The 27,867-nt window shown below is 44.4% G+C and overlaps 1 protein-coding gene across 2 annotated transcripts in view; it reads right to left on the bottom strand.

Annotated features, from left to right (window-relative positions):
- TET1 (tet methylcytosine dioxygenase 1) overlaps window positions 1-27,811 on the bottom strand; it is a 71,656-nt gene extending 43,845 nt beyond the window's left edge. Inside the window, exons 1-3 of one of the 2 annotated variants that reach the window (XM_050976580.1) lie at window positions 27,705-27,811; window positions 17,264-19,282; window positions 10,248-10,298 (exon numbers count right to left, since the gene is read on the bottom strand). In XM_050976580.1, coding sequence (XP_050832537.1) covers window positions 10,248-10,298; window positions 17,264-19,159 — 1,947 coding nt within the window. In that variant the 5' untranslated portion in view covers window positions 19,160-19,282; window positions 27,705-27,811. Of the gene's footprint in view, window positions 1-10,247; window positions 10,299-17,263; window positions 19,283-26,659; window positions 26,902-27,704 lie in introns of those variants that run through there. The other variant, XM_050976579.1, reaches the window with a different exon arrangement.
- Between the last annotated feature and the right edge of the window lie 56 nt (window positions 27,812-27,867).

The raw sequence follows: 27,867 nt of genomic DNA, 5'->3' as shown, positions 1-27,867 counted from the left end.
TCTCATATACATACACACAAGAATTCCTCTGGAAGTGAATGCTTCCAGCACACACCATCAGCCAACAGCAAATCATTTGACATTCTGAAGTCAGACTATTTAAACTTCTTTAACACATGATGCCCCTGAGATAAGGCAGAATTCACCAACTCCCCATCAAAATGTAATGCTAAGGCTACCCTAAAGACACTTCCATGTCTGAGCAGCAAGCAGGCCATAGATTTGTGTGTCTCATTTCAGAGCTCTACAGGTGGTAACAACACACACTCTACTAAAGGATACCACCATGATCAATTACTCTCACAAACAAGAAGTAACAGATGATGCCCTGTCCAACTGCTGATAAAATGGCTCTACAAGCAAGTCTTGATGGGTAACACAACAACTAGTGCCAAACCCCCCAACCAGCCCCCCCTGTAAGATTCTGCTCAGGTCCCATGTGAACCCAGTGCCCAACAGACCAAACAATACTTGCACCCTCTGCTTGTGCCAAAAAAGACAGCTCTTCCAGGGTTCCAACACTGCTCAGCACAAAAGGATGTGTGGGTGAGAAGCACCTGCAAGCTGCAGTGCCATAGGTAAGCCTGGATCCTCCTGCAGTGTCTGCAGCCACACAGCCAGCCCCATGTGTCCCTCCAAGCTAGGACAGAGCTGACAGCTCCTCAGAGATCCAAACCCACAACATAAGTGCTGTTTCAGAAAAACTGTTTGGAAAAGACCCCAAATGTATTTAATCTAACATTCAAACAAGGTGTTTGGCTCATGGTCCAAAAGACAAGTATCACTGCCTCACCAAGAGGCAAGAAAGCACCAACCAGCTGATCTACTCTGGTACATGTAGAATTCAGCAGAATCGAGGACTTGCACTGGATAGAACCAACACACAGGGATAAGGAGATAAGACATGGATAGGACAGGCAACAGGGAGACAGAGCACAAGTGTGGAGAAGCAGTTGCTTCTGCCAAGTGCTCTGTAGGAAACCATGCACTGGTTAGAACAGAGACAGACATAAGGGGAGATGCTGTGGGAGCTATAGGTCACCTCCTGAATACAGCTACATTTTCTTCTTGTTTGTTTTTTTTTTTTAATTAAACAGATACAGCAGTACAACTAAGACTAAACTTCTATTTCTGACCACATGACATGCCTGACTACTGCAATAATGCAGACAGCAGCAACATGCTATATGTTGGTGCCCAAGCAGGCTCCCAGAACATAGAACAGCAGAGCCAAGCTGCAACCTGGGGAATACTCCCCATCAATCTCACCACAGGAATAAAGCTGGTACCAGCACACTGCAGAACTCTGGATATGAAGGGGTTTCTCAGAGTACCACACTCCTACAGTGGCTCAGCTAAGGCACATTTTCTCTAAGTCTTAATGCACAGAAACAGACTGGGGACCTTTGTTAATGCAACACAGCCTGAATGTACAAGGGGCTTTGTTCTGCAAGAGAGCACCATTCACAGATGGCACCGAGGGACAGCACAGGACTTGGCAAAATTATGTAGACAAGTTTTACCACAGAAGCCGGTTTATACAGAAACTCAGAGGAACAAGAGGTTCTGCAAATCTGGAGAAAGGAACCTGATCTGGGGCATGACATTCAGGCTTTCCTGGAGGTATCCCACTCACTTCCAACTTCCCTGAGTATCAAAGCACCCACTAACCAACTGGAGCATCACAGCAAGGTAGCATTTCACACTGGATCCTACTACAGCTGAAAAGTCTGCTCTAGCTGCTGTTGTTTTTATTTACATATTTGTAGCCACAACAGCAAAGAATATTCTCCAAGCTGCAGCTTAGCTCTCAGTTTTATCCCCATTTAATCTTCATTTATATCCTCCTTGCCATGTTCCTCAAGTACCAGCCAACCTCCCCACCAGAAAAGCTCATTACTGACTCTTTCCAGGAGGAATTAGCACATTATGGCCCCAAAGTCTTTATACCTTTGCTCTCTTCCTTTTCTCTCCTACACCACTACCAGAGCAGAGCCCTCCCACCTACCTTGTGCAACAGCTTCAGTGAGACTGCTTAGATCTACAGTATCAGACCCAAAAGGATACACTTACCACAGAATTAAAAACTGCAGGATACTAATTCTGACTGTAAAGGCTTCAAATGGTGGCTCCCATAGAAATGTATTTACTGGATGACTACTTGGAAATGAGCTCCCTCAGCCACAAACTCAAATTGTTGTTTCCATCAACTCCTATGTCTATCTTGCAAAAGCTACAAACAGGAGCAAGAAAAAACAGGGTGCAGGACACCCCATTCTCCTACACAGACATCCAAGAAGTAGATTAGTTAAGAAAGAAATAACCCCAAACATTACAGCACTTTTTCTGCCACAGAAGCAAATATAAACAAGCATCTTGCCTGGTCATTTTTGTTTTCTCTGGGTTTTGGGTTTGGTTTGTTTTTTATTGGTGTTTTGAATTACCCAATCATTTGTCATCGACATTGAAACCAAGCACTCAAAGAGACTCTGGCAGCTCTGGAAAATATAGCACTCAATTAAGCCAGAAAAGAAAAATGATACAATCTGCAACAATATGTATTCCCTAAGAGAACTTTCCCCCAGTGTGCTTTAGCTCAAAAGCAGAGATGAAAGAAATCAATCTCTGAATTTACCCACCCTAGCTAATGTCTCTTGTGGTTCACTCATTTATGAAACCATCAGCACAATGTTAAGGAAGTGTTCTGGCCCTTCCCTGGAAATGGAGAATCATCACTGTGCTCATAAGAGGGGTTCAGGGAGCAAATCACAGCCATGTGCAACCTCCTTAGCAACGATCTGAAAGAGCAGCCAATTAATACCTATAAAAAATAACAAATAATTCAAAGACATGATGCTTCATAAACTAAGCTGGCAGGGCAGCCATTTCATTACAGCTTGAGAGACACTCTGTGTTTAGCAAGAGGCATGGGACTGCATTTACAAAAGGCAGGTTTCTACCTTGGAAAGCCTTCCAGAAGAACATTAACATGGTCAATCATCCACTGCACAGTAACTATAGAAACTCCTGGTGCAGCTTTATGGATGAAAAGGTTAGTTTGATTCTTGGGTGCATAAATAACAATATAATTAGGGAAAGAGTGGCTACTTTCAATCCTGCACTTGGCACTTTTGCACCTGCTGGCAGAATAAAGCATCCTGTTCTGGCATCCCCAATTCAGGCAAGACATTGATATGCTGGAGAGGGCCCCGAGGAGCACAAGAATGACAAAGGATTGAAACATCTTGAAGTGAAAGTCTCAAGTTCACTCTCCACTCACTCTCTGTAATTTACCAAAGAGAAAGAAAATTGAAAAGCCACAAACTTCTGCTCAGTCTATGTGGAAAAGAATGCTGATAACAGAGGGCTCCTTGTTCTAGTATACAAAAGTTTAACAAGACTCAACGACTTTAAGTTAAGGCTGGAGAAGTCTGGCCTTGAACTACGGTGCACTTTTTTGCAACAAGACAGAGAGAGCAAAAAAAATTTTTAAGCATCTTGTTAGATGTTTGGATGCACTTTTCATCCACGGGCAGTTTCAAAATCAAGTTCTTTCAGCTATCTTTTAAAAAAATTATGTTTAAGCCAAAGAAAAGGATACAGTCTTACATCCTCCCAGCATAAAAACAGCAGTTCATAATGGTCTTTCCTGGGTTTGCCACGTGTGAACCAAACAGAGACAATTTCTCTTCAGGTTCAGTGCAGTAAAGATCCAGACTGTTGAACTAACAACATAATTTTCCACAGTTCCTGTAATCTAACCAAGAAGATATTCAGCTCCTTAGTTTAGGACCACAGTCTGTGCCCCACCACCTGTTGTACAACCAGTTATATTATTTACAATTACTACGTGTTAGTAGCAGCTCTCAGATCAGAACTGCTAAGGACACACAACATCCTAGCCTGGTTTTAAAACTGATGAGGGCCCACAAGATAAAAAGGAGTAACTAATACTCTTTAGCAATAGAAAACTCAGTGACAGGAGCAGCTTAACTCAGATTAAAGAAAAAATAAGTAGTCATGCTGATCTCTCAAGGCACTGGGCTACGAGGCAGAACTACTCAGGATATTTCATCTATGTTTTGCTTATTCTCATGAGGAAAGAAAGCCTAAAAATGGCAAATTGTGTTTCCTTTTCTGCCTGAGAGCTTGCACACCTATGGTTTAAGTAAAGCTCAAGGCAGAATTTGCACTGTAACTTCCACTTGCTCTTTAGAGGAGCAGCAGCTTTCACTCCCAGGCTGGAATAACAGCAATGCAACAGTGGTGTTTGCACTGCAGAGCTCAGGCAGTGATCATCTGTCACAAAAGGGAATGCTCTGCAGTTATAAACACACAGCAGCTTCTCCTCTTATTCACAAGCCCAGCAAACCCCTTCTTTTAGGAAAATTAAATGTAGAGCCCCATTTTACTAGAGGGCACTGATTAAACTATAATGTAATACAGACAGCATCAACAAAACACTGAGAAAGGAATCCAGTAAGACACAAACCACTCAATTGTAAGTCAGCTTCAAAACATCCTAATATTCTAGAAGGCTTAATATTAAAGTTGTTAGGACAACAAGGACAGCCTTGTTGTCTGTAGGCTATAAATTAATTTTACATAAATGAATGAAAAGGGATTATTGTTAGTTGATTAAATACTGTCTTCCTTTTTCTTTATATCATTTAAGTTTCAGACATTTAGCATTTAAAAAGAAAGCATGAATTCTTCTTACCTCCCCAATGAAATCATATAATGAAGAATTTATTTTAGTACAAATCAGATCTCTTGGTCTCTAGAAAAGCAAGGCTCCTACTAATGCCAGTGGGAAAGTTTGCTGTCATAGTATCAGTTAAATTAACTTTCCCATAATCAATAACAGCAAACAAAACTCTTGGTATAACATGGCAGAAAGAAAAAAAAAACCCACAAATGTTGAGTCTGCTGCCACTCAGGTAAGTTTAGGGTCTCTCAATGGTTTCTCCCACATCAATTGCTAAAAGCAATAAATAAATTGCTTAGCAATGTGGTATCAGATCCTAAACAGGGAGCACCCACTTTCAAAGGATTTTTTAGGTGTTACTGGCAATAAATGTATGGCCAGCAGCACACTGAGAACCAAAGACTGGAACTGGCAGAGCCATCTCAGTTAATTCAATGCCTGCATCACACACAGGAATAAAGCTCATTATGCAGCACTGAATGCAAACAATATCAACAAAGCAACATACCTGGAAGAGAAACCTGTGTTTATTTTGTGATACTTCATTAAAAACACCTAAACAACATATCAATCATTATACCTACACAACTGACCTTCACCTCCACATGCACATTTTCCTCCCTTTCCAAAAGCTATGCTACTTTTACTGGATATTTTATGACATTTTTGATCACAAACACATTTTCTAGTTTTCCAAAGCTCCACTTCTAAACACAATGAATGGAAGGTCCTACACTAAGAGACCATGAGTCAAGATCTACAAATAAATCACAATTCAACACATGCAAACCCCCCCCACAAAACCACTGTGATCATGAGGTTCAGCCTGGCCTCACTCAACACTTCCCAGCCCCCACCCCCACCCTGAGGAGGGGCACTACCCTCACAACTGCTCTGCTACAGCAATGAAGGAGTTAAAACAGAAACCCTGCTCCTCCCTGTCCCCTCTCCAGGGCAGAGTGCCTTTCTTCCCTCAAGGTTTTGGGGAGCTGTGGGGCAAAGAGCAGCACAGAGAGGGAGATGGAGCTGCACAGAGTAAGGGAGCCCTCCAGGAACAGGGGCAAGGGCAGCACAGCATCTCTGCACACCTCAGGAAAGAATTCACAAGGGACAGGCTTCCACTCCACCAGAAACTGGGAAAATTAAGGATTAGAAAATAGATAAGATTAATAATTTACAGATCACCTACAAAGGCTTTCTTGGTTAGAGCTCTATTCAAAACCATCTACATACATGAGTAGTCCTGGCTGAACTGTACAAACAACATGCAAGTGCTTCATATGTTCACGAGTGCATTCATGTGGAAGTGCTGGGAAAGCTGCAGGGGCAAATGCCCTGGTCTAAATCACAGCCACAATCATGCCTGCTCACATCAAGTGGTTGCATGAGTCTAACAAAAGCAAAAAAAAATTAAAGATTTAATCCCATTCAGACAGATACACATTCAGCTTGAAAAAGGTGAAAAAGAGAACATTTCTTTCAAAAAATGTTGAAAAAAATACAAGTACACTGGTTTGTGTGGGATGCTCTAATACCAAAAGTAAGGTCTACCTAGCAAAAAAACAGGAGCAAAAAGACAGGGAGTAAAAAGCAAGCAGAAACTTTCAACCAGTACTCAAAGCAATTTTAATTGGTATTTACTGAAGGAATATGCTGCAAGGTGATAATGTCTGTTTAAAAAAAAAAAAAACAACCAATAAATATGGTAAGTCCTTTCTGGACAGCATCCTTTCCAACTTGTATTGTACCATTCTTCCTTCTTCCCCCATAAAATTCCACTACAGTGCAATTCCATCCACTGACTTGCTCATATCTCAGTTTAAAGGGGAAAAAAGTAATAAAATTTAATTTCATCCAGCTAAGTATTTTGGCAGATATTCTGAACTAAAAATATACACCATAATTTAGAATAAATGTTCCAAATCAGTCCAAGCCTTCCTCACTCCAAGCATCTTCATGAAATTTAGCACTTGTTTTCCTAAACCTTCCTAACACGTGTATGACCTTGATCAAAAAAGTGTATTTTTAGTTTCTTTAAGCTGCAAAACTAAAACTGCATCATAAAAAGGTCAACAGCAGGTCTGCCAAGCCAACTTTATGTTTTAAAGTTGGTTTTTTACAAGACTATGCTTTGTATATCTGGAAAAGAAAAATTAAGAGGGTGCTCAATCAGCTATTTGCAGCCTTGATGGAAATAAAACTTTCATGTTCCTAGTTTGATGGTTGTAAACACCCCCAAAGTTGTAGATACTGAGTCATCTCTGGCTTTTGGCTTGCCTTCAGCTGAGGGGATGTTACAGAGGGTGAGCAGGCACTGTGGGTGCTTTGCTGATCACCGCTGCAGTTTATGCACAGACACAACACAGAGCACAGACAGCCACCAAATCACTCAGCACTGCACACGTCACTTGGGATTTCTCCCAGGCTCTTCCCTATTCTTCCCCTCCCTTTCCTTCTCCTTCCTTTTTGTTTTGTTGCTGCAGCCATCCCAAAGGCAGCCCTGGCTCCCCAGAACTCCCAGGAAAGCCTATGGATTGTGCCTCACCACTGCCTCCTGATCCTGGGGAGGTTTCCTCACTTCTGCCTGCACGTGCTCAGTGGAGATTTCCCTGACAGCACCAGGCCATGAGCAACTGCCCCATTCCATGTGCAACTGCCCCATTCCTCTAAGCTCTGTGGTGATAATGACCTTGGAAGTGACTGCAAGCATTTCACTGCACTGCCCAAATTCAGCCACTACACCAGTAAGTGGCTAAAAAGGATGATGTTAAGTGAAGCAGGGTGTATAATGTGACTTTAGAAATGCAGGCAAATTAATTTTTAAGTATGAATCCCTTCTATATAGATTTTCCATTACCAGGAATAAAATTAAAGAAGTGTCTGCTTAACTGGGAAAAGAACACAATATAAACCCTAAGGAAAAATAAGTATATTCCTTCCCTTGTATCCATTACTGTGAGCTTACAAAGCTTTCTTTCTTTAATGAGCACTTGCCTGCTAGAAGTGATGAATATTTCAGATGCTCTTTCAAAATAAACATGGAGAACCTAATGCAGTATTTATGGCACCGATGAATTTCCTAAATGAGTCTCCCAATAAGCAGAAAGGAGCATTAAGATATGAGTATAGAAAACTGTAAATAGAACACAAAAGGTACAGTGTAATAGTGTGCATCACTTTTAGTCTGGTTTGTATCTGTCCAGCCCATTTGCAACTGGAAAGCACTGCTTATTTTCCCCTGACCAGAATTTGTGAATGGCTTGGTCCTCAGCAGCACAGGCCCTCTAAGTAAATAAATGTGGATCTATCAAAACTTAGGAGAGTTAGGAAAAAATCCAAAGCTCCATGTATTATGGAAGAAAGTACTACAAATCCTCCTTTAAGGAGCCTAAAAATACTACTTGAAGAAAATACAAATTAAAAAGGACATATCCTGTTTGAATTTTGAAAATGTCACTGGTCAAATGTCCTCAGCCACCACCAATCATAAAATCAAACACTGAAGTCATAATTCAACAGACAGAACAACACCACTTTACATGGTGTTCCACCAACAGCAGAAACCAGGTCAGAGCCATGTAACACAATGCCACATTTCTAAAAAATGCCCTAGCAAAGAAGTCTGCAAAGTATGCAGCTTTTTTTGAAGTTTACTGCAGCTGACAGAGCTGCAGTGTAAGTCAGATGCCCAGCCTCCCTTCTCCCATCCAAAACCAAAGGCCAACCCCACCAACCCCAATGCAGCATTCCATAAGCTGCTTCCAGAGGTACTGTGCCTTCTTTGGTGGATGCAATGAGACAAACTCTTAGGAAACAGACTCCAGCACTACAAAACAAATACAAATACTAGAAAACACAAAACCAGTACCTAAAACCAAAGAGGAATCAGTTCAGCAAAGAAAAAGTCAAACCATAAAATCAACCCAGGTCCAACGACTGACACACACACACAGAACCAGACAAGCCTTTCCATTCAGGAGTCAAGGGTGGAAAAAACCTCTTCAGAAGGCTTTTTGGAAAGGACAGGAATGACAGGCTCCTATTACATAGCAACCTGCTGGGCCATCAAATCACAAACAGTGGCAAAATGCACTCAAGAGGAAAATCTCAAGACCAACCATGAGCCATGACTGCAGACAGACATCCATCTGTCTGTGACCAAAAAACCACATTTTCCACTCCTTGCCAGAACAGGCATCACACCAATTACACATTATAAACTGACTCCTTTACAAACACTCCTTATTTTGCATGCTACTGTCAACAGCACAAAAGACAGAATGAGCAAACACTTCAAGTTTTAGCTACACCCATGTGGTATATTACAAAGAGCAGCAGTATTAAAATAAGTAATGAAAATCATACCCAGAACAACAAAAATACAAATATTTCAATGGCTTATTTTAATGCAGAAAAAGCACACTAGCAGTTGCCAGTGTTGTAAAACCACAATTAGTTTGCACAACCACTCCGCATGAAAAGACAGACACCCCTCAGGTTGGACAGGTTATCTGCTCCTTCCTTAAACTTAACTTTGGTTTGTCTTACCAAAGTTTCTGTAACTGTAACAATGACAACACAACTGTTAAGAAATTGGGATGTTTTCAAGTAAAATGACAGTACAGACCAGTCAGCATTTATAAATACTATATCAAATAACTTCTGAAACAATACTAAAATATCTTATTATATTTAGCTAGAATAGTTCAACAAAGTAAGTTTAACAACATACTTTTTGTTTGCATTCTCACTAGCTTCATCTTACCCATACCATCCATCTTACTTGCCCCATTCATCCTCCAACTTGTGAACAACAGAATTAATGACTTATTTCTATTCAAAACATTCTAAAGATTAACTGAGAGAAGCAATATCAATATACTATCTGTTACTTTAAAAAATCCCAAACAACCCAAAACATTAGCCGTGAGTGCAGCAAGTCTGTATTTTGGTATAAAAACGAAGATATTTGCATTTTAAAGACCAATCTTTTGTGATCATGAAAGATAGCCATTTTAAAAGTAGGGAAGGAATATGTTACCACTGAAACTGAAGGCTGTTCTAAGTTTACAGGATTTTCAGTTTCAGCTGAGGTATTCTAAAGTTTAAAGAAAGAGAGGATATCAAAACTTCAGTAAAGTAAGTATAAAAATTCCACTTTTGTTAACTTGGCTCGCAGTTTAACGTTGACTTCCCCCATGAAATTTCAGATGCCATAAAACCTGTATGCTAAAAACATTTAAGTGTTACGTTTGAAAGTATGAAACTAGGAACAGAAGAAATTAAAGGGAACGTTCAATGCAAGGGAAAGCAAACTTTTGGTCTGCAGACTTGTGCAGGGAGGTTCAAATATGTCTTCAACACGCTGGAGAGAAAGAGGAAAGAAAGGACATGTTCTGTGCTTTTAAAATTAGCTAATCTGCTTAATAGCTGGAAAGCGCCGCTACCCAGCGTTTAACCCTTTGCCTTCCTGGGCCGTATGACAAGAAAATGCTGCTCAAAACGGGAGGGGATAAATATCAAAGCAATCATCGGTTACCTTTAAAACTCTTTGCTTCCTCCTCTGAGGCCTTTTGTTTTCTGTTAGGACCTAAAAAAACATCAAATTGCAGAATATAAGTTGTGGTCACAAAGGCAGGCAGACACCTCCGATTTTTATTATGGAACAGCGATATTTCTGCAATACCCCGAGTGCTTTACACGCGGCCCTTCCACGGGCCGGCGGCGGCTCCCGGCGGCCCGTCCGCCGCCCCCGCGGCGCCCCTCACATCGCGGGCGCCCCGCGTTCCCCCTCACGGCGGCGGCGCCCCTGCCCCGCCATCTTTGCTTCCTGCCGCAGCGGCGGCCGCGCGCCGCGTGCGGCCCCGCGGGAGCGCGCAGCGCCGCGCAGCGCCCCCCGGCGGCCGCCCGCCCGAACAAAGGGGCTCCGCGCGGCCGCCAGCAAGGGCCGGCACGGACCCGCCGCGCCCGCCGAACCGGCGCCGCCCCGAGCCCCGGGCACGGCCCGGGCGGTGCGGGCCGCCCGTCACCGCCACCGGGGCCGGGGTCGATGGGCTCGGCTGGGGCCGCGATGACAACGGGGTCAGGCGAGGACACGGGCCCCGCGCACCCGCACGCGTGCGCACACCGCCGCGCACCGGGCCGCGCAGCCCCGACCCTCTCCTGAGCGGGGCTGGGCGGGCATCGCCGGCACCGACGGGGCTCCGCGCCCGGATCGTCCTGCAAAGAGTGGAAATCGCCGCTCCCCGGGGGAGGCCGCAGCCACAGGGCCTGCCTTCACCTGCTCTCCCCGGCCGAGGGGCCGCGGCTGCAGCAGCCCCCCAAATCCCAGCCCGGAGCTAGGAGCCCAGCGCCCACCGCACTCAGCAGCCCGCGGCCCTGGTCCAAGAGACTCCTCTGGCTTCACCCACTCCTGCTGCACCCAACAGAACGAACTACTGCCAACAGACTGCCATGGGAACTGGCCACCATATAAACATCAAGCGCCATTGTTTTCCCGCAACTCCACCTGCTCCGGATGAAAGGAGGACGGAGGGGTCACAGCGAGCCCGCACGGGTCACACAGACATTCCCTAACCAGGGACAACAAACCAAGCACAACGGACCCAGGCATGCCCCGAACCAACTCGCAGCTAAACCAGAACGTTGCCCGTGGATTTATTTAAAGATAAAAGCCAGTAAGAACACCTTCTCATCAGCTACAAACTGCATTCTGTTTTCTTACCTAATGCTACACAGAAATGTAATTACTGTCCACTTATTGGTCCAAATCAGTTAAACAGCAGAAATGCTCAGATGTGGACACAAAACTCGTTCCCCAGTGCAGCAATTCAATCAAAGCTGTCACTCATTTTTTGTTGTCTGATGCTACTTTGTATCTAAGCTCTTCATTTGCTGCATCAGAATGGTGTATTGAATAGGATTTAGGATAAGGCAAAATCAAAATACTGATTTGTATTCTTTCCCCCAAATACCCCATGTCTGCAAGGGTTGTTTTTGCACATTAAGAATGAGAGTGGAAATCACACAGACTTAGTGATCTGATTCTTCTTGGTAGTTTTGGCTACTTAGATGCTTTTCAGTACAGGGAGAAAAAAGGAACTATTTTGTTTGCTTAGAAACCTAAGACCCCATATTGTGATTTAGTCCCCAGACTGGTGCATGCACTGGACAGCAGTTTCAGGTTTCCTTATAACCTCATGTTAGAGGTCCTCAGACACAAGGAAGGAAAAGAAACCTCTTCGAATAATTTCCCCATAAAAGCTTTCAGAACCTACAGAGAAAATAAGGAGCAGTGAAGAAGCAACTTGTTAAATACAGCCTCTGAAAATAACTAGAGCACAAACTAATCCACCTCACTGTAATTTAGCCTGCATTATGGTCCACACCCAGGAACACAGAAATGGCAAAGTGCTGTGAGCTGTAATTATTTTACACTCCCACAGAGTATGAGTGTCTGTGAAAAATACAAGAAAACTGCACAACTCCAACTCCCTGCCCTGCATCCGTGGGGTAGGGAAGGCTGCATGCAGCTCTGTTCATCACACACATTCCCAAACTCCTCTAGCTGTGTGCTATCCCCTTACAAAACTCTCAAGTATCTTACTCAGGAGTGGTTTTATGTGCACTCACTTTAAAATTCAGCTGGCTTAAATATTGCTGGAGTCTATTGTAAAATAAATACCACAAAGTCTAAATTTCTTGATTATAGCTGGGCCTGGCTAGAACACAAGAATTCCATTTTGCATTTTTTTTTTTCCAGATTTCAGTACTTGATTTTGTTCCAAAGCAGAGCAAAACTTCCAGAATTCAGGAGGAGACAGATGGGATGTGGGAGACTAAAGTTCAAGCCCCTGGTCTGCATCAGGCAAAAATCCCTTACTGCCAACATGTTCTAATAATTCTCATCCCCTTTTAAAGTTTTAAACAGAAAATTCATTTCAAGCCTGGAGAAGCTTCCCCCAAAACCAGTTGCATTAAGACAGATAGTAGCTGTGAAAAGTTCCTGTCCATTCAGCATTTTCCATTCAAGGAATGGCTTACTGGAAAGCTCCCAACCAACTTGAATTGCAGCATCCTTTTTCAATATGTCTGGGTTTTTCAGCAGTGTGTTAAAAACCCACAGACAAGCAGGCCCTTATTGTTATTTAATATTTCATGTTACTCGGGTTACAGTAATTAAATAAGATGTCTCAAGACACCTTGGGCAACCCAAGTGAACTAACACTCAGTGATGTAATTTTTTTGGCCAGTTTGTTGACTACAGGTGCCCCTAAATCTAGCTATTTAGTTCTAACAGGAATTAAAGCTCTCCCCAGCAGATGGTTTCAACCCAAGAGGGCTCCCTGCCCAGGCAGGACACTAAATTTGGGCACCTTGCCTTGACAAGCCCTGCAAAATGATGCCTCAGGTTTTAGCTTTTATATTTTTCAGATTCTGTACTGCTTTAGTGTCATTCTGGGCTTCATATTAGGGGATAGTTAAGCTCCCTTCACAGAGTAGGTAAACAAAACAATTCCTTCTCTAGCTGGGGACCAAGGACAACAGATTCAGATCTCAGGCCCAAGAGCATAAACAATGTGGGCTGAAGAGAGAAAAACAAGGATGGGACTGCATGGGGTAAGACTGTAATTGGACAATGAACTCCAAGATGCAAATGGAGCAGAACTTACACAAGTGTGAAACCCCGTGACCTGCTGTCCATTTTGTGGCCATTTGGGTTGTGCTGCCCAAGGTGGAACTATTTGAGGCCTCTTCATAAACCCCTACTTTATTCTTTAGCTCCATCTAGTCTCTGCTCTAGGTCAGTCTTCACCAGGCATCAAGAAAGCAGCCCTGGAGATGAGGGCTCCCCACACTGCCAGCTCAGCAGCAGCCCTGTAGGTTCACGGCCCTTTGGGAGCTGTGGGTCACAAACCCCTACAAGTCCAGCCCAGAACTGGAGCTCCCAGCCGTGGCCAGGGCAGCATGGTCAGGGCAGCAGCTCCCCGAGGAGAGACCCGGCGAGCTGGGGCCGATCAGCCCCGGCAGGGCTAGAGCCCAATAGAGCCGGCACCAGCCACGGCTCCAGGCTCTGTCTGCAGCACCTGCCCTCCAAAACAGGAATCCTTGGCCATGGAGAAAAGAAAATAAACCATGAGCCACCTTTCCTGACCACATGCTACTTTTGAAGCCTACAAAATCCTCAAAGACAGCCGTGACAGCGTGCAGTGCAACGGCAGCAAAGCAGACCACTTCTTGGAATTAAATCTGCTTTTTGGGACAAAACAGCTGTAAAATAGCCCTCAGTAACTGCAATACTGTTTTAGAAGACAGCAGTCTTTAAAGACAAGACAAAAATGTGGCAGCATCATAATCCTGTGTGGGTAAGCATCTCAAACTCTTTCACTGTGAAGTATTCCTGCATTATTCATTCTGAGGGACAGTAACCCAAGATAAAGCCTTTTTCCTCTTATGAAAGCTTCCTTATATTTTATTTACTGAGCTGCCTTTTCAAAAAATTCAATAAGCAAGAAAATGTTTTCCCTTATAAATTTGTAGGATTCTTGTTTACCAGCTCCAAACTAAACAGGCACAATGTGAATTCCTCAGGAAGAGGGGCATCATATGCAACAATATTGCTCCACACAGGGGCTGGGAACCAGAGCCCACAATGCCATATATCCAGACTTTGATGATGTCACATCCCTGCAAAACCCATTACGTTCAGGAAGGTACAATATCACTTAATGTTTAAATGGTATTTTTCAAGTCCAATATAGTTTTCAAATCTTTATCTGGATTATGTGTGAATTAATGGAAATAACAGTAACCTAACTGTTGCCAGTTCCAAACATGCAACTGATATTCTCCAAGGGCTGAGTGCTTGTGCACACATGGGCAAGGGTGCTGGAATATGCACTTCAGTTTACATTCACGGCTTCCACCAGCCAGGCCTTACTCCCTGCAACTGCAAATCCACCTAAAGTGGATTTCTTAAAGAAAACCACCACTTTTTCTTTCCTAAGCAGCAGGTATGGACTGCCAACCCCCACAGTGGCTATAGAGCTATTTAATGCACACAGCTCTAACCGACTTCACTGGGACTTGTGCATTTTTTAGTTAGCATGGGGAGAGCAAATTCCTTTAAGGCAAAACACCAACATTTAAAGATGCTCCTGGCTCTATCCCCCTACACCCTCCTCCCAGTGAATCACCTCCAAAAAATGCTTACATTCCACCAACATGAGAGAAAGAAGCATGAGTCTTCTGAACTAGGAACACACTTAAGCCAATCTCATTTCTTTTAATTATTTAAGTTCACTTTCCATACCATGGACAGAGACCACGGGTTTTGGGTTTTCCTCAGCTGCTCTGTATTTGGAACACATTACTGCCACAGAAGTCCCAGTACTACCAGTCTGGGAAAACAATGGAATTCCCTGCAATCTTATCTAAAGGATAGCTGCTAAACTGAGTGATAGGATGCCCCATCCCCCAACACCTTCCCCATCTCAACACCTTGAAAGAGCCAGTAAAATACTTTCTCATTTCCTCAGAGCACAGTTTCTAGAGACTGAAAATGAAGCAAGGCCTCTTTCTAGGAATATCTGAAAAGTTATTTTATAACAAAATACCTGACATGTTCTTAAATGTCAGGAATACTTCATTTCCCCCATGCAGCACCCTGACATTTCATACAAAATTGAACAAGAAATGAAGGAGGCTTCTGGTGCAGCTCTGAATGTATCATACAGAATGTGGCCACTCTAATGAAATAAAAGCACACCAAAATAAAAGCTGCCAAGGAAAAGAATAAAAACAAGGAATCCCTCAAAAAGAAAGTAAAAGGAGTGCCCAGAAAGGACAAAGGTGAAGAGGCAAAGCTAATCTGCAAGGAGTAGGGTCAGGCTGAGCAACAAGAATAGTATGTTTAGACTGGAAAACAAAGGTTGACAGAAAAGCTGGAGTGCTTCCTTTCACTGACCCTGCCAAAACCCTTTCTAAAACACGGCCTTTAGATCACTTCCTACCTCAACTCCTTCTCCCAACTTCTCTGCAATCCCACGGACTAAATATACAAAAAGGACAATGTCACTACTCTTTTGCTGTAAAAGATCAGGATAAGTCTCTGCCACCTTTGTTGTTTTAATATCTATCTTAAGTCACATTACAGCTGTCCCTCTCCTCACTTGTTTTGTAAGAGCACTAAGAAGCAGCTGAAACAGAAAGCGGTTCCTGAATGAATTCTGAGCCAAACTGTTTAAGCCCACTTCCCTAAACATCATACCTTAAAATATACTCTCCCCACAAAGGGGAATACACCATATCCCCTCACTGCTCCAGGACTCTGCTTTCTGCTTGCCTACCTGAAAACCAGAATGGACTTCTCTGCCAAGCCTGGTAAGCACAGGACAGAGCAGAGCAAGCAGGAGCTCTCCTGAGACCTCTGCAGCTGACAGGAATTCCTACCTGCTGTATGAACACACCATTTTCATGAAACTGCTCTGGAGAAAGGTTTTGCAGGTGCATTTTCCCCAGTGTGAACTGCTCCTCTCAGAGCACATGCTGCTGTGCAGAGACTTGAACCTCAGTTTCCCACATCCCAAGGCAAATGTGATTTAACTACCAAGACAGCCTCTCCCCCTCTGTGGTTCAGGTACTATTGGATCCTATGAAGAGAGCACTCCCAGCAGGACCCAGCACTGCAGAGTCTCACTGCGGCTCAGAGGTCAGGGAATTCAGTTGGGATGTGGGAAATCTACCTTCAACTCCCTACTTACCTGATTTAAAGCCTGATCTTGAAACTGAAATCCCTCAGAAGGTCAGTGTTGTTATCACATGGGCATATAGACTGTCTTTTCCCCTCCTCTTTGTTCCAAAAGTTATGACCTGGGTTATAAAAGGCTGATGGGTCAGAAAAATGAGCAAGAAACACAGAAAAAGAAAGCATGTATGGGGAATGTGGTAAAAGACAAAGGGAGAGAGGAAAGAGAAGTGAAATGAGAGAAACAGAAGAATAGACAATTAGAAAGGCAGAGAGATGCGAAAGGGAAAAATGCAGCTACAACTTGGGTCCTGAAGTTTATAAATCGATTTTCACCAAATCTGTCATCACAAGCAAATTACTTTAACTCAACCAAAGAGCAGAAAACATGCCTTCCTTAGTTTTTAGCCTTCAGTATTTTAAAATACCAACACCTTGTAATTCACAGTCTCCTGTGAATTACCCTCAATCTCCCTCCTCCCCACGTTCTGTGCCTAAATCTTTCCCATTTCTTATGCACTCCAATTAATCCATTCTTTTGGCCAACATACCAACATCTGGGACACAGAGTTAAAGCCCTATTTACCTTTGATTTGACACATTTATAGAACAGGAACAAGACTAACTCCAGCTCACTCTAACCTACAGTTGTGTAGATGACAAGAGGAAGTTAGTGTACAACCTGTTAGCACCAACAGTAACCCTGAACTCTCTCAAGCTGTAATGTGGCCAGCACTTCCCTTTGCAGAATTTTAAGACACACCTCAAGCCTCAAAAGAGTGACTTAATTTGCAACTTCTCTGTCTTACCTCAAAAGGTAGCGTGATTGGTGGCGGTGGCTTTTTCAGTTCTTCACATTTTCTCTTTTTACATATCCGGTGACTGGTTTTGCGCTTCCTGCAGCAGCTGCACTCCTCACAGTTTGTTTTCCGCAGACAGGGCTCACACACTCCACACCGCCTTCGTTTCTTTTTCTCCAGCATAGGGAGCAGAGATGAATATGGAAGAGGGTAATCACCAGCTGGATTTTTAAGAGAGTACGGCCCTGAGGCCTCAACTGCTTCAGTGCTGTTGCTCAGGTTGTCCTGAACCAAATTCAAGCTTACTCCGACACTTCCCAGCTGTGATGAATAATCATTATGCTGCAGTCTTGAGTCAGCTGGCAAATCTGCATTTATGGCTTTTTCTGAGGCAAGAGCAGAGATTTCCATGCTTGAAGGCAACTCTGAAACAAAACCTGCAGAGTATTGTCCAGAGCTTTCAGAAGAGATTTTATCAACTGTGCTTTTTCCTAAATCTGAAGATAAAGCGGGGACATACCCTGAATTCAAAATCAATGTTTCTGCATCAATACATTTAACAAGCTGTTCAATGTCCTCTACTTCAATATTGTTTAAAGAGGTATTGGAGACTGGTTCACATACTCTAAATATGTTCTTTGAGTCAAATTCTGAATTCTCTTTTGTAAAGCTCAAATCTGAATTTGAATCAAGTTCTCTGTGAATGGGTACAAAATCCACAACCAGTTTCATGGGGTATTCTGCGAGTGAGCTTGCACCTTCAAAATGCAAAATCAAATTTGATTCAGAGGCAGCTACAGAACTGGAATTTGAACCAATGTCTTTATTCTCAGATTCCAAACCCCAGCCTGCCTTCAAGTAGGAATCTGCCAGTGACCTTGCATCTTCTAATAAATGTTCTTGTGAGTTAAACTCAGAGGTAACTAGAGATGCAGAATCCAGAGCTTGTTCTTCCCTAGGTAGCACCATGTCCAGCCCTGCTCCAATGTGGAATTTGGCAAGTGTGACTGACTCTATCAGTACTGCTGAGCTGAGGCCTGAGGTATCAACAGAGCTGGAGTCAGGTTCTGTACTGTTAGGCACCACATTGAAGGGAGCCTCTGCATGCACCTTCGAGTTTGATTCAGAGGCAATTCCAGAGTCAGAAGGAAAAGATGGAAGCACCAGCGCAGCATCTTCAACAAATGCTTCAGCCAAACTACCTGGATCAAGATCACTGAGTATCTGCTCACAAGGCAGGTCTTCATGCTTAGATTTCACCTCTGAAGCTTCTGTACCATCATCAGTTACCTGACTGTTTGGAATGGAGTCATCTGTTTCAGATATTGGGATAACAGGCTCTTCACCTGCACCGCACAGCCAGCCTTCTACAGGCAGAGCAGCAAACTCACTTGGAGCTACATCTTGTTCCAAAGCTATTTCACCTGGTTCATCCTTTTTCTCTTCTCCTACTGCCAGGGCTTCTTGTTCATGTTCTTCCTTTGTTTCTAGCCTTTTTTGTTCTGCAGCTTTCCTGGGCTTTGCAATTACTGAAGTTTGGGACAATCTTCTGGAGAAGGATCGGTTCCGGAGAGCCATTGTGAAGCCGTTGATGCTGAAAGAATCCTGGTTGTGGAAGAGGATATTGTCAGCTTTCTCCAAACTCACCCAAGATGCTCCAGACAAGGTTACATTGCTCCTAAGAAGTCTACCTGAAGAGCTCATGATTGGTTTCTTTTCTTGCTGTTTTTTCTTAACATCTTTTTCTTGCACTGGCTTTTTACCTTTTCCAGAACTAACAGCTTTTGTGGAAGCCTTTGTGGTTTTCTTTCTCACTTGGCTAGATTTCTTTTTGCTCTGGTTAGTTTTCCTTTTGCCTAACTCTTCTTTTTTGGCTGATCTGGAAGGCCTCGCATGGTGAGCCATGTCTGCGGAGCAGGAGCAATGTTAAGAGGAGAGATGGAAAAATATCATGAGCTCTTGAGAGACCTCTTCAGTAGAAAATGGCACACTCCCATTGCTGCCTTCTGTGCTCATACAATGTCAACTCTGAAATAGAAAAAGATACAAAACAGCATTAATGTACTTCTAATTTGAAAAGGTGCACATATATTCAGCTGACCTTTTTTAATATTTAAAAATAGAGGTAGAATCAGAAATAGCTGTACTGGGTGTTATGTTCAACTAGCACAAATGCTTTCAAAATATTAGTCTACTACAAAATAAAAAGCTTGCCTAAAGGCCTGTAACACAAACAAAAAAGCAAACGGAACTCAAATGACTAGGCAACATCACATATTTACTATTTTATGTCAGTATTAAAAGTTCGAGTTTTCTCAATTTTATTAACAGTTAATTAACCACTTCCCCTGAGTAAGGAGAAGCTAATATTTATCAGTGTAAGGACATTCAAGAACAAAAGAACCAAGCTGAGTTTATTTCTTGTGCATTCTCAATATATCATCACAGGGCATCTATCATTCTTTCACAACCCACTGGTAGCCCACCGTGGTAAATTTCCATATAAAATGGGATAAGCAACTAGCTCCCCAAAGAGATCAATCTCTGATTTTTACAGGGGAACTGGACTAGGGAAGAATGGTCTTTCCCAGTGTTATCTTCCAGAATACCTTCACAGCACAATGTGTTACATTCCAGCCCTTAATTCCATACTGTGCCTATTCATGTTTTATGCAAGGCAGATGTCTCTGCTTCATCACTAAGACTTAATTTACCTTCAAAAAACCACCACACATCTGTCCCAAGCTTTTGTCCCCAGTCACAACTGCAATGCACAGGTCCCCCACCTCCCCAAACAAACTGAATCATCTCAAAAGATACAACCAATTTCTCATGCTCCAAATCAATTTCCTTCAAGGTGGGTTTTTTTAAAGTAAAGAAATTCTCACAAGTACATCTTTTTAAGCACATAGTGCTATTTAAGTACCTATAGAAGGCTTTAAAAGCTTTATTTTGCTCTATAGATCACACGGGTAAGACAAGAGCCCTTAAAATGGGAACAGGCAGAGCCAGAGGCTCTACAGTCTCCAGCAGGAAAGTACCTTCCCTTCATCATCATTCCTTATGCCTCCTCCAGACCTTCTGCACCTCTCATGGATAGGAAGAGGCCAAGAAAAGGAAGAACAAGAAGTATGGGGATGATGTCTAAAATCCTGACCTCAAATGGAAGTAAAAGAAAGAGCATTTGGCTTCTAAAGGAAATAGAAAAGGAAAGAAGAGAGCAACCAGGTTCCTGACATCACCACTCCCTGCTGTGACCTCAATCCTCACCTTGAAGCCAACAGGGTGATCTCAGGGGGGCTGCCCTTCCTCCCAGCCTGCTCTGAGCTCTGCTGAAGGTGGGGAGAGTTTTGCTAATGCAGCCCAAAGAGCACTGCCCCCAGCACAGCCAACTCACACGGCCTGTGTGGGGCCACCAGCTCACTGCTCCCCATGCAGCACACTGGCAGCCAGCCTGCTTCTGGCCAGCTCTTTGTCACAGCCCTGGCCAGGCTGCCCAGTGGCCACAGCACCCACCAAAGCTAACAGCAACTCCCCAAACTCTTTCTAAGTAGCTTATTTAAAGCATTTTGAAGCCTGTCTCTTCTTTATTCAGCTGGAGCAAGCCAACTGATCCTCTGTACTACACATACAGACCAAGTATTTTATCTAAACACGATGGGATTATCTTGTATCACATCTTCATATTGCATATCAGATGAACAGGATTACTGAGACAGCAGGCTTCTTCCCACACACCAGTAGCACTTAGAGCCAGCAGTGCTGCACAAGATAGGGCTAAACACACTTCTCAGGTCAGCACAGAAAACAGTGCCCACCAAACACACAATGAACAAGCTGAATCAACAGCATCCCTCCTCCACAGCAACACTTCCAACCTGGAGGGACTAAACAGACACGTGCAGCTGTTTATAATCCTGGGTGAAGCTTCAAAGGTCACACAAGAGACCTGAACAGCTCCCACAGAAGCTCTCTATAAAAGCTGGGTCAGACAGTGAAATAGTAAAACAAATACAACACTGAAAGGAAGGTAACCCGAGTGCTCTCCTCCCCCTACCCTTCTCTGGAGGCACATGGGGGAAGGGGGACATGGCCATTAGGAATCAATCCATGAATCAAAAAGGGCATCACACCAGCAGGCCCATGAAATAGTTGTTGGCAGCCTGCAAAAAGCCTCCCCGGTTTCTTGGGGTTGTGACAGAGACTGGGATCCTCATTCCAAAGGATGGCCTGGAGAGCTGCAAAACCAGCTGGAAGCAAGCAGCAGGCACATCTGCAGCCATAGCAGAGGAGCTGCATAACAGTGGCAGGAGAAGAAATGTGAGCTACTTTCAGAACTTATAATCAGAAGACCAAGGAAGAAAGCAAGCCATCAACAAAGGCCAGGCAACACAGCAATGTGTGAATCAGGAGGGGGACTGAAGTGATAAAGTCTTTTCTCTTTATCAGCCCTAAAACAGAAGCAGAATGACCAGAGAATACAGGAGGTCTGCAGTGGAAACAGTGAGTGGATTTTTGAGAATACTGCATGTGAATGATGCTTTGCTCATATTGTTTGCTTACACAAGTAGCTGTTACATGCTTCAGGAAGCATAACTGTCAAAATTATCAATCAGACACTTAATTTCTAACAATTTGGTAACTTTTAAAATCATTACTACAACCATATTATAATGTCTTTATGTGCATTTGGACAGGGATAGGACACGGGGGAACAGCTTCAAGGTGAAGGAGGGCAAGTTCACATCAGATACTAGAAAGAAGTTGTTCCCTGTGAGGGAGGTGAGGCCCTGGTACAGGGTGCCCAGAGGAGCTGTGGCTGCCCCACCCCTGGAGGTGTCCAAGGCCAGGTTGGATGGGGCTTGCAGCAACCTGGGCTAGTGGAAGTGTCCCTGCCCATGACAGAGGACTGGAATGAGATGGGCATTAAGGTCCCTTCCCACTCAAACCATTCTGCAACTGCATGATTTGAAAACTGTAAAATAGTTGCTTCAGGACTGAAGAGACAAGATCATCTTGGAACTCTTTGGTTGGCTTTGTCATTAAAAAAAAAAAAAATAATACAGAGAAACATTCCTGTCAGGCAAGAATGTAGAAAACTACCAATGCCAAAGCACTGCTTCTCTTCAGGGCCAAAATTATATAGGCTATGAACAGAGTGGCTCAAGACTTCCCTTTTTTTGGCTAAAAAAAGAATGCTGATATTCGTAGGAAATTGCGTGGCTTTAAATGCTGCATTATAAAAGATGGCAAAGGCTTTGTCTGACTCAGAGATGACAGTACAGGGTCACAAGATCAGCAACACTTTAGTCCATTTTCTTTCAATTTTGTCACTGGAGTGACTTTAGGTTTCTCAGAAGTGATCTGAATAGAGCCTCAAAGGAAATTTTTTGGGGGGGTAGGGGTGGATGCCTCACTTGAGTTATATTTGTCTGGGACTTTGATTGCCCAACCTACAAGGTGGTCTTACAGTCTCAGGCAAAATGGTTGTCAAAAAGAGATCTCTGCTTCCCTTTAAAAACCCCAGTCTTGAATGCTAGTCTGCCAAAACCACCTTTTACTGCTAGCTAAAAACTGTCCTGACATTTTAAAATAACCTGTCCTATAAGGTTCATGACTATTTTTTGGTGTCCTCTTCCACAGCTAGCACCAGAGTATTAGGTAGCTGTAAGGTTGGTTTTCAAGTTTTGTTTCCTTTAACACTTGGAAATATTTTACCTTCCCTTTTCCATTTAAAGCACTGGCAAGGACTGCTGATATCTGCAGCAGTTGCAAATCATCTCATGCTGCTTCTAAAGGACAACAAATGGCTTTACACATCGGTCATATTTCACAATTATTCACAACAAGCAATTAATTATACTTCCAAAACATTCAACAGGATTATAAAACATAAACCTCACAGGGCAATATAATAACTTGACAGTTTTCTATCATCCTGGAGAGAAACAAACTTACTTCAGTGCTTTCTTCTGAAAGCCAAACCAGGTGAGACCAGCCATGCCTTCTCGGGCAGGGGAGCACAGGCGTCCCTAGGATGTAAAAGGGGCAATAGGTGACAGGAGGTTTTGAAGGGAACTGCCCTAGATAATATCAGTGCATCCTGAAGCTGCCTGTTTCTTGAGGCAACTTATCTCTCCTAATCCATGTGCAAAGCTGAAAGCTGGGTTTAAGGCCAGTTGGTTAAGTTTTGCTCATTCATTGTAATAAATCTGGAACAATTCTACTGACTGCTATAATCCTCAACAAATACTGCTAGAAAAGCTAATCAAAGGCTAAATCTTTTAGTCCTGTCTCCTCTCAAAATTCCAAACAATTATAATGAGAATTCTATCTACAAAGTAATTAAGAAATTTAACCCTATACTGTCAGAATGCATCCAGAAAAAAAACAAAACCAAAACCAACAACCCCCCCAACCAACAAAAAAAAACCCAAACCCACCCACAATGTTTCACTTTACACAAGTAGGTTAAAAAAAAGATAAAGCAAATTTTCATTCTGGAGACTGTGTCAATCAAAATTCTGTTCCATAACTTGATTCTTGTTGGAAGATGGCAGGGGAAAAAGAAGATATTAGAAGATGTGTCCTCATAAAAAATGATGGCAGTTTTTTTATGGTGTTGTGAAAAATAGCAAGTGACCCCTGAACAAACAGAGCAGTACAGGGAAAAAAGACACAGCTAGCAGTCACTAGTTTCACTAGTCACCTGGTTTCACTACAGTCAGATGTACTTAAGAACATTTTGTTTCAGTATTTAGGTATCTTTTAATAAGTCCCTTGAGATTTGCCCTTAGGAGGTTTTCCTAAGAGCCACTCAATAATACGCAGGTCCCAAGCAATAAGGGCCACAATGTGACTAAGCTGTCACACAAGCTCAGATGCACCTTTAGAAGTCAAAAACACCTCATCTTCTGGCAGCAAACGCTCTAGAGAAAGATGCAAGAGACACCAGAGAAGACAGATGATAAAAAATCTGACCCTCAGGTGCAGAAGCATGTCATGTCATCTGTATATTCTTCCAGCTGTACCAAAGCCAACCTGCTTTCCAGTTTGGCCTAGTTCCCTGCATCTACTCATTGCTCTGCAGAACACTTTGTATATGAAAAGAAGAGAAATGGGTTAGGAGGGGAGAATCAGCTTTAATTTTCCCTTTCCCCCTTTTTTAATCCTTGAATACACATTTGGCTTTGGGTAAGAAATAAAACCCACACTTCTCATCTGCCATCTCAGTACCAAGAGTAACTTCACACACAGAGGCCTCCCCACTCCATTCTCCTCCACAGAGGCTTTCTGCTCTATGTTACAAGACTATGCCATTCTTAAGCAACTGGACATATTTCAGCCACATATATTAAACTTTGGCTTAAGGTAACACTTTCCAGTAGCATATGAATGTGGGACAGGCACCGCAGGATGCCACCTCAGTCTCACAGACAAAGGCACATAAAGCACAGTCCTTTACTCACTCATCAGCAACACAGGATGGTGCTGAGCAGACCAAGCACCAAGGCCTTCATCCTAAATTTTTGTCCTGGCTGGCCCCAGAAGGCCACCTCTGTGTTTGGAGGATGAGACAGAGGTGCCACCCCACTGCATGAGGAGCTGCAAGCTGCTGTGAAATAGGCACACTCCATGAATCCAGCAGGAGATCGCCATGGTCAGCATTGTGCAATGACTTCATGGACCTTGGAGCCTACACAGTGAGTCACACAGATAAAAAGATACTACAAAAAAACCTCCTCCAAATTTGGAGAAAGCTTTATTAGAACAATTAGGGGGAAAAAAACAAAAAAAAAAAAAATAGAACTGTGGCAAGGAACCACACATGCCTAAACCACAAAGCAGACAAAGCCTCAAACAACTTGAACCAAAAATCAACTGTGAGCACTCACACCACATGTGCAAGCATCCTCCCTTCAGCCAGGCAGGAACAGTGGCTTCCTTTAACCTATGTGCAGTGCAGCCAAGCACTGACCTTCACAGGGGCAAGGCTAAAAAGTCAAAATATACCAAGTAATTTCTGAACGCTCATCAAAGAAAAACCCTATCCACCAGAACACTCCAGACACATCTAAATACAAAAAAGCAAGCAAACCAAACAAAACACCCTAGCTCATCACATGCCTCTCCAATTCTGCATTTATGCTGTTTAAAGCACTTCATTTCTTTTTGATAATATGACTACATTCTTCAGGGGTTTGCCTTTTCTTAAAAACAAGAAAAGGCAGAAAAACCACAAAAAATCCCCTCCACCATTAACTGAATCACCTTATCTCAAACTCAGCTAAAAGAAGGGGGAGGTGGAGGGAAGAACCTTCAGGCAAAGATTAAGCCTGGAAAATTTCAGCCTGAAAGGTGTTTTGAAATTTTAACTATCTGAAGACAGAAAGCAGGATGGAAGTGCTTAGGCCAGCTTCAACAACCACGGGTATCACACCAGTCATAATAAAACACCATTAGTGAAGATTTTAAATTAGTACACAGTGAATTAGGTCTTACAGAAACTGTGAATATCAAAGTTCCTTGGTACATCTCACTTGAGCTCTTCCCCAGTTACCTGCTTTGCACAACCCAGTCTGCCCTTGTCTCCTCCAAGCACAACAAACTCTTATCTTGAGGGACTGACCCTCATCCCAAGAGCAACCACCACCACCCCTTGTGCTACCTCAGAAAAGCATAAACCAGCTTTCTCCTCCTTTACAGTTAGGGTTGACCAGTCTACCTGCCCAGACTAAGAGAAAATGCTAAATTTTCTCAATTCAATCTGTTTTCCTAATTCGTGTTGACTGACATAATGAAAACAGGGTAATTACACCACAGAATAGCTTTCTGCCTTTCCAGAATAGTACCTCAAAAATCACTGAGCACGGGTGGGGAGAACTATTATTATTTGGAATATTACTATTATTATTGTTATTTTTTTTTCACAGGTTTTTCCATTGTCTGGAAAATGTAGAGACACCTCTGCCTTAGAAATCCACTCAGCCATGTTTAAATACATAATGCTGCGATCTTTGCCCATTTTGCCATTATTGCACTATAATTTCTAGCAGAAGAGCTCTTTAGCCAGGCGCACGCTGGTGCAGGCATCTCGGCCAGCTTGTTTACAGGAGCCGACTCCCACCGCCTCACTCCACTGACATTGGTGCGCTCACGCCCTGCTCCACATTCCCCTCTCCTCCTTAAAGGAGTAGCAATCTCACTACGCTGGCTAGCTGCTGCCTAGGCCGAGATACAAGCGATGCGGACTGCGTTGCCCTTTAAATATCTTTGGGGTGCAGCAGGATAGGCTGGCGGAGTGCAGGACAGGCTGGGCACACAATTGGCGCGTCTCCTTTGACTGCCGCTGCGCCTGGTCGCGGACAAGCGCAGGCTGTTCCCTGCTGGGCCCAGCAGCCATACCTTTGGAAGGTTAGCTGCTCCTGCCTCCCAGCAGGCCGCCGGCTCCTTTCTCCTCACCCACTCGGCGAACCTCATCCTTCTCCCCCTGGTTCTTTCACGGGCACGGCAGGGAGCATTCCCGCCAGCACCAAGCCTCCAGTTGCCATAAGAGCAGCACCTCCTGTCCCCCAGCTCCAAGAGCAGCTGGACAAGCACTCAGCGCCCAGGAGCGCCCCGGGGGCTACAGCCCTGCAGCGATCCGGTTCCTCTGCCGCGGGCAGGCGGAACCCAAGGGAGGAAGGAGCAGACACGGCCCTCCTGGGGGGGAGGCGGCGGCTCCTCGTGGCCCGGCCCCGCCGCTGGCCGTGCCTCCCCAACGCCGGGAGCCCTCCCCGGGGCTGCAGACAATGGGGCTGACCCAAGCGGCGGCTCTGGGGACCCCCAGGGCCCATCCGGACGCGCCCGGCTTCTCCCGCGGCACAGGCGAGGAGGCACCCGCGGGGACGCTCCCCCAGCCCCACGCACCAGCGGCACCTCCACTGGGTGATGCTGCACAGCCCTCGCGGTTTTATGGGGCGGCGGGATGGGCTGCGGGGTTTTTCCGGCTGGCTTGGGGCCCCTACGGCCAGGCAGGGTCCCTTTTAATTGTTCCCTGTCCTCCACGCAGGCTGCAGGCAGTTTCTCTTGCCTGGCGGGTTTTTCCAGGCAGGCTCTGGCTGCTGCAGCTCCGACACGCTCCAGCACAGCCAGGGAGACCGGACTTCTTCGGTTTTTCGGCCAACAAACTCCGTTTTGCATTTGAATAACCCCCAGCCTGCCTTCCTCCTCGGCTCGGAACGGCCCGAGCCGCGGGGCTCCGAGCCTGGCCGCGGCAGTGCCTTTACCTCCCCCTCCCCACTCTACCGAAGCTCAACTTTGCAACTAGCCAAGGGGATAAGAGAGAGGGGAGTGGAAAAGCAGAGGGATCCAGAAAAAGGAAAGAAAAAAGGTAGGGTTCCGAGAGCAGAGGTCCCCGCCGTTCCCCCTCCCGCCCGCGGCAGCCCCGGGAGCCGTCCCGCACACGTACCAGGGCTGCGGCGCGGCCAGCCCGCAGCTCTCAGGAAGGGGCGATGCTGGCATGGCTCGGAGCGGGGCGCGGGTCACGGCCCGGGCCCCCGCGGGCGGGCGGCTCCCATGGCGCGACGAGCCCAGGCGCGGAGAGGAGCCCCGGGCCGCGAAACGTGCTCCGT

Source organism: Serinus canaria, chromosome 6 (assembly GCF_022539315.1).
Source record: "Serinus canaria isolate serCan28SL12 chromosome 6, serCan2020, whole genome shotgun sequence".
Taxonomy (NCBI): Eukaryota; Metazoa; Chordata; class Aves; order Passeriformes; family Fringillidae; genus Serinus; species Serinus canaria.
This window is presented reverse-complemented; position numbering and strand designations above follow the sequence as displayed.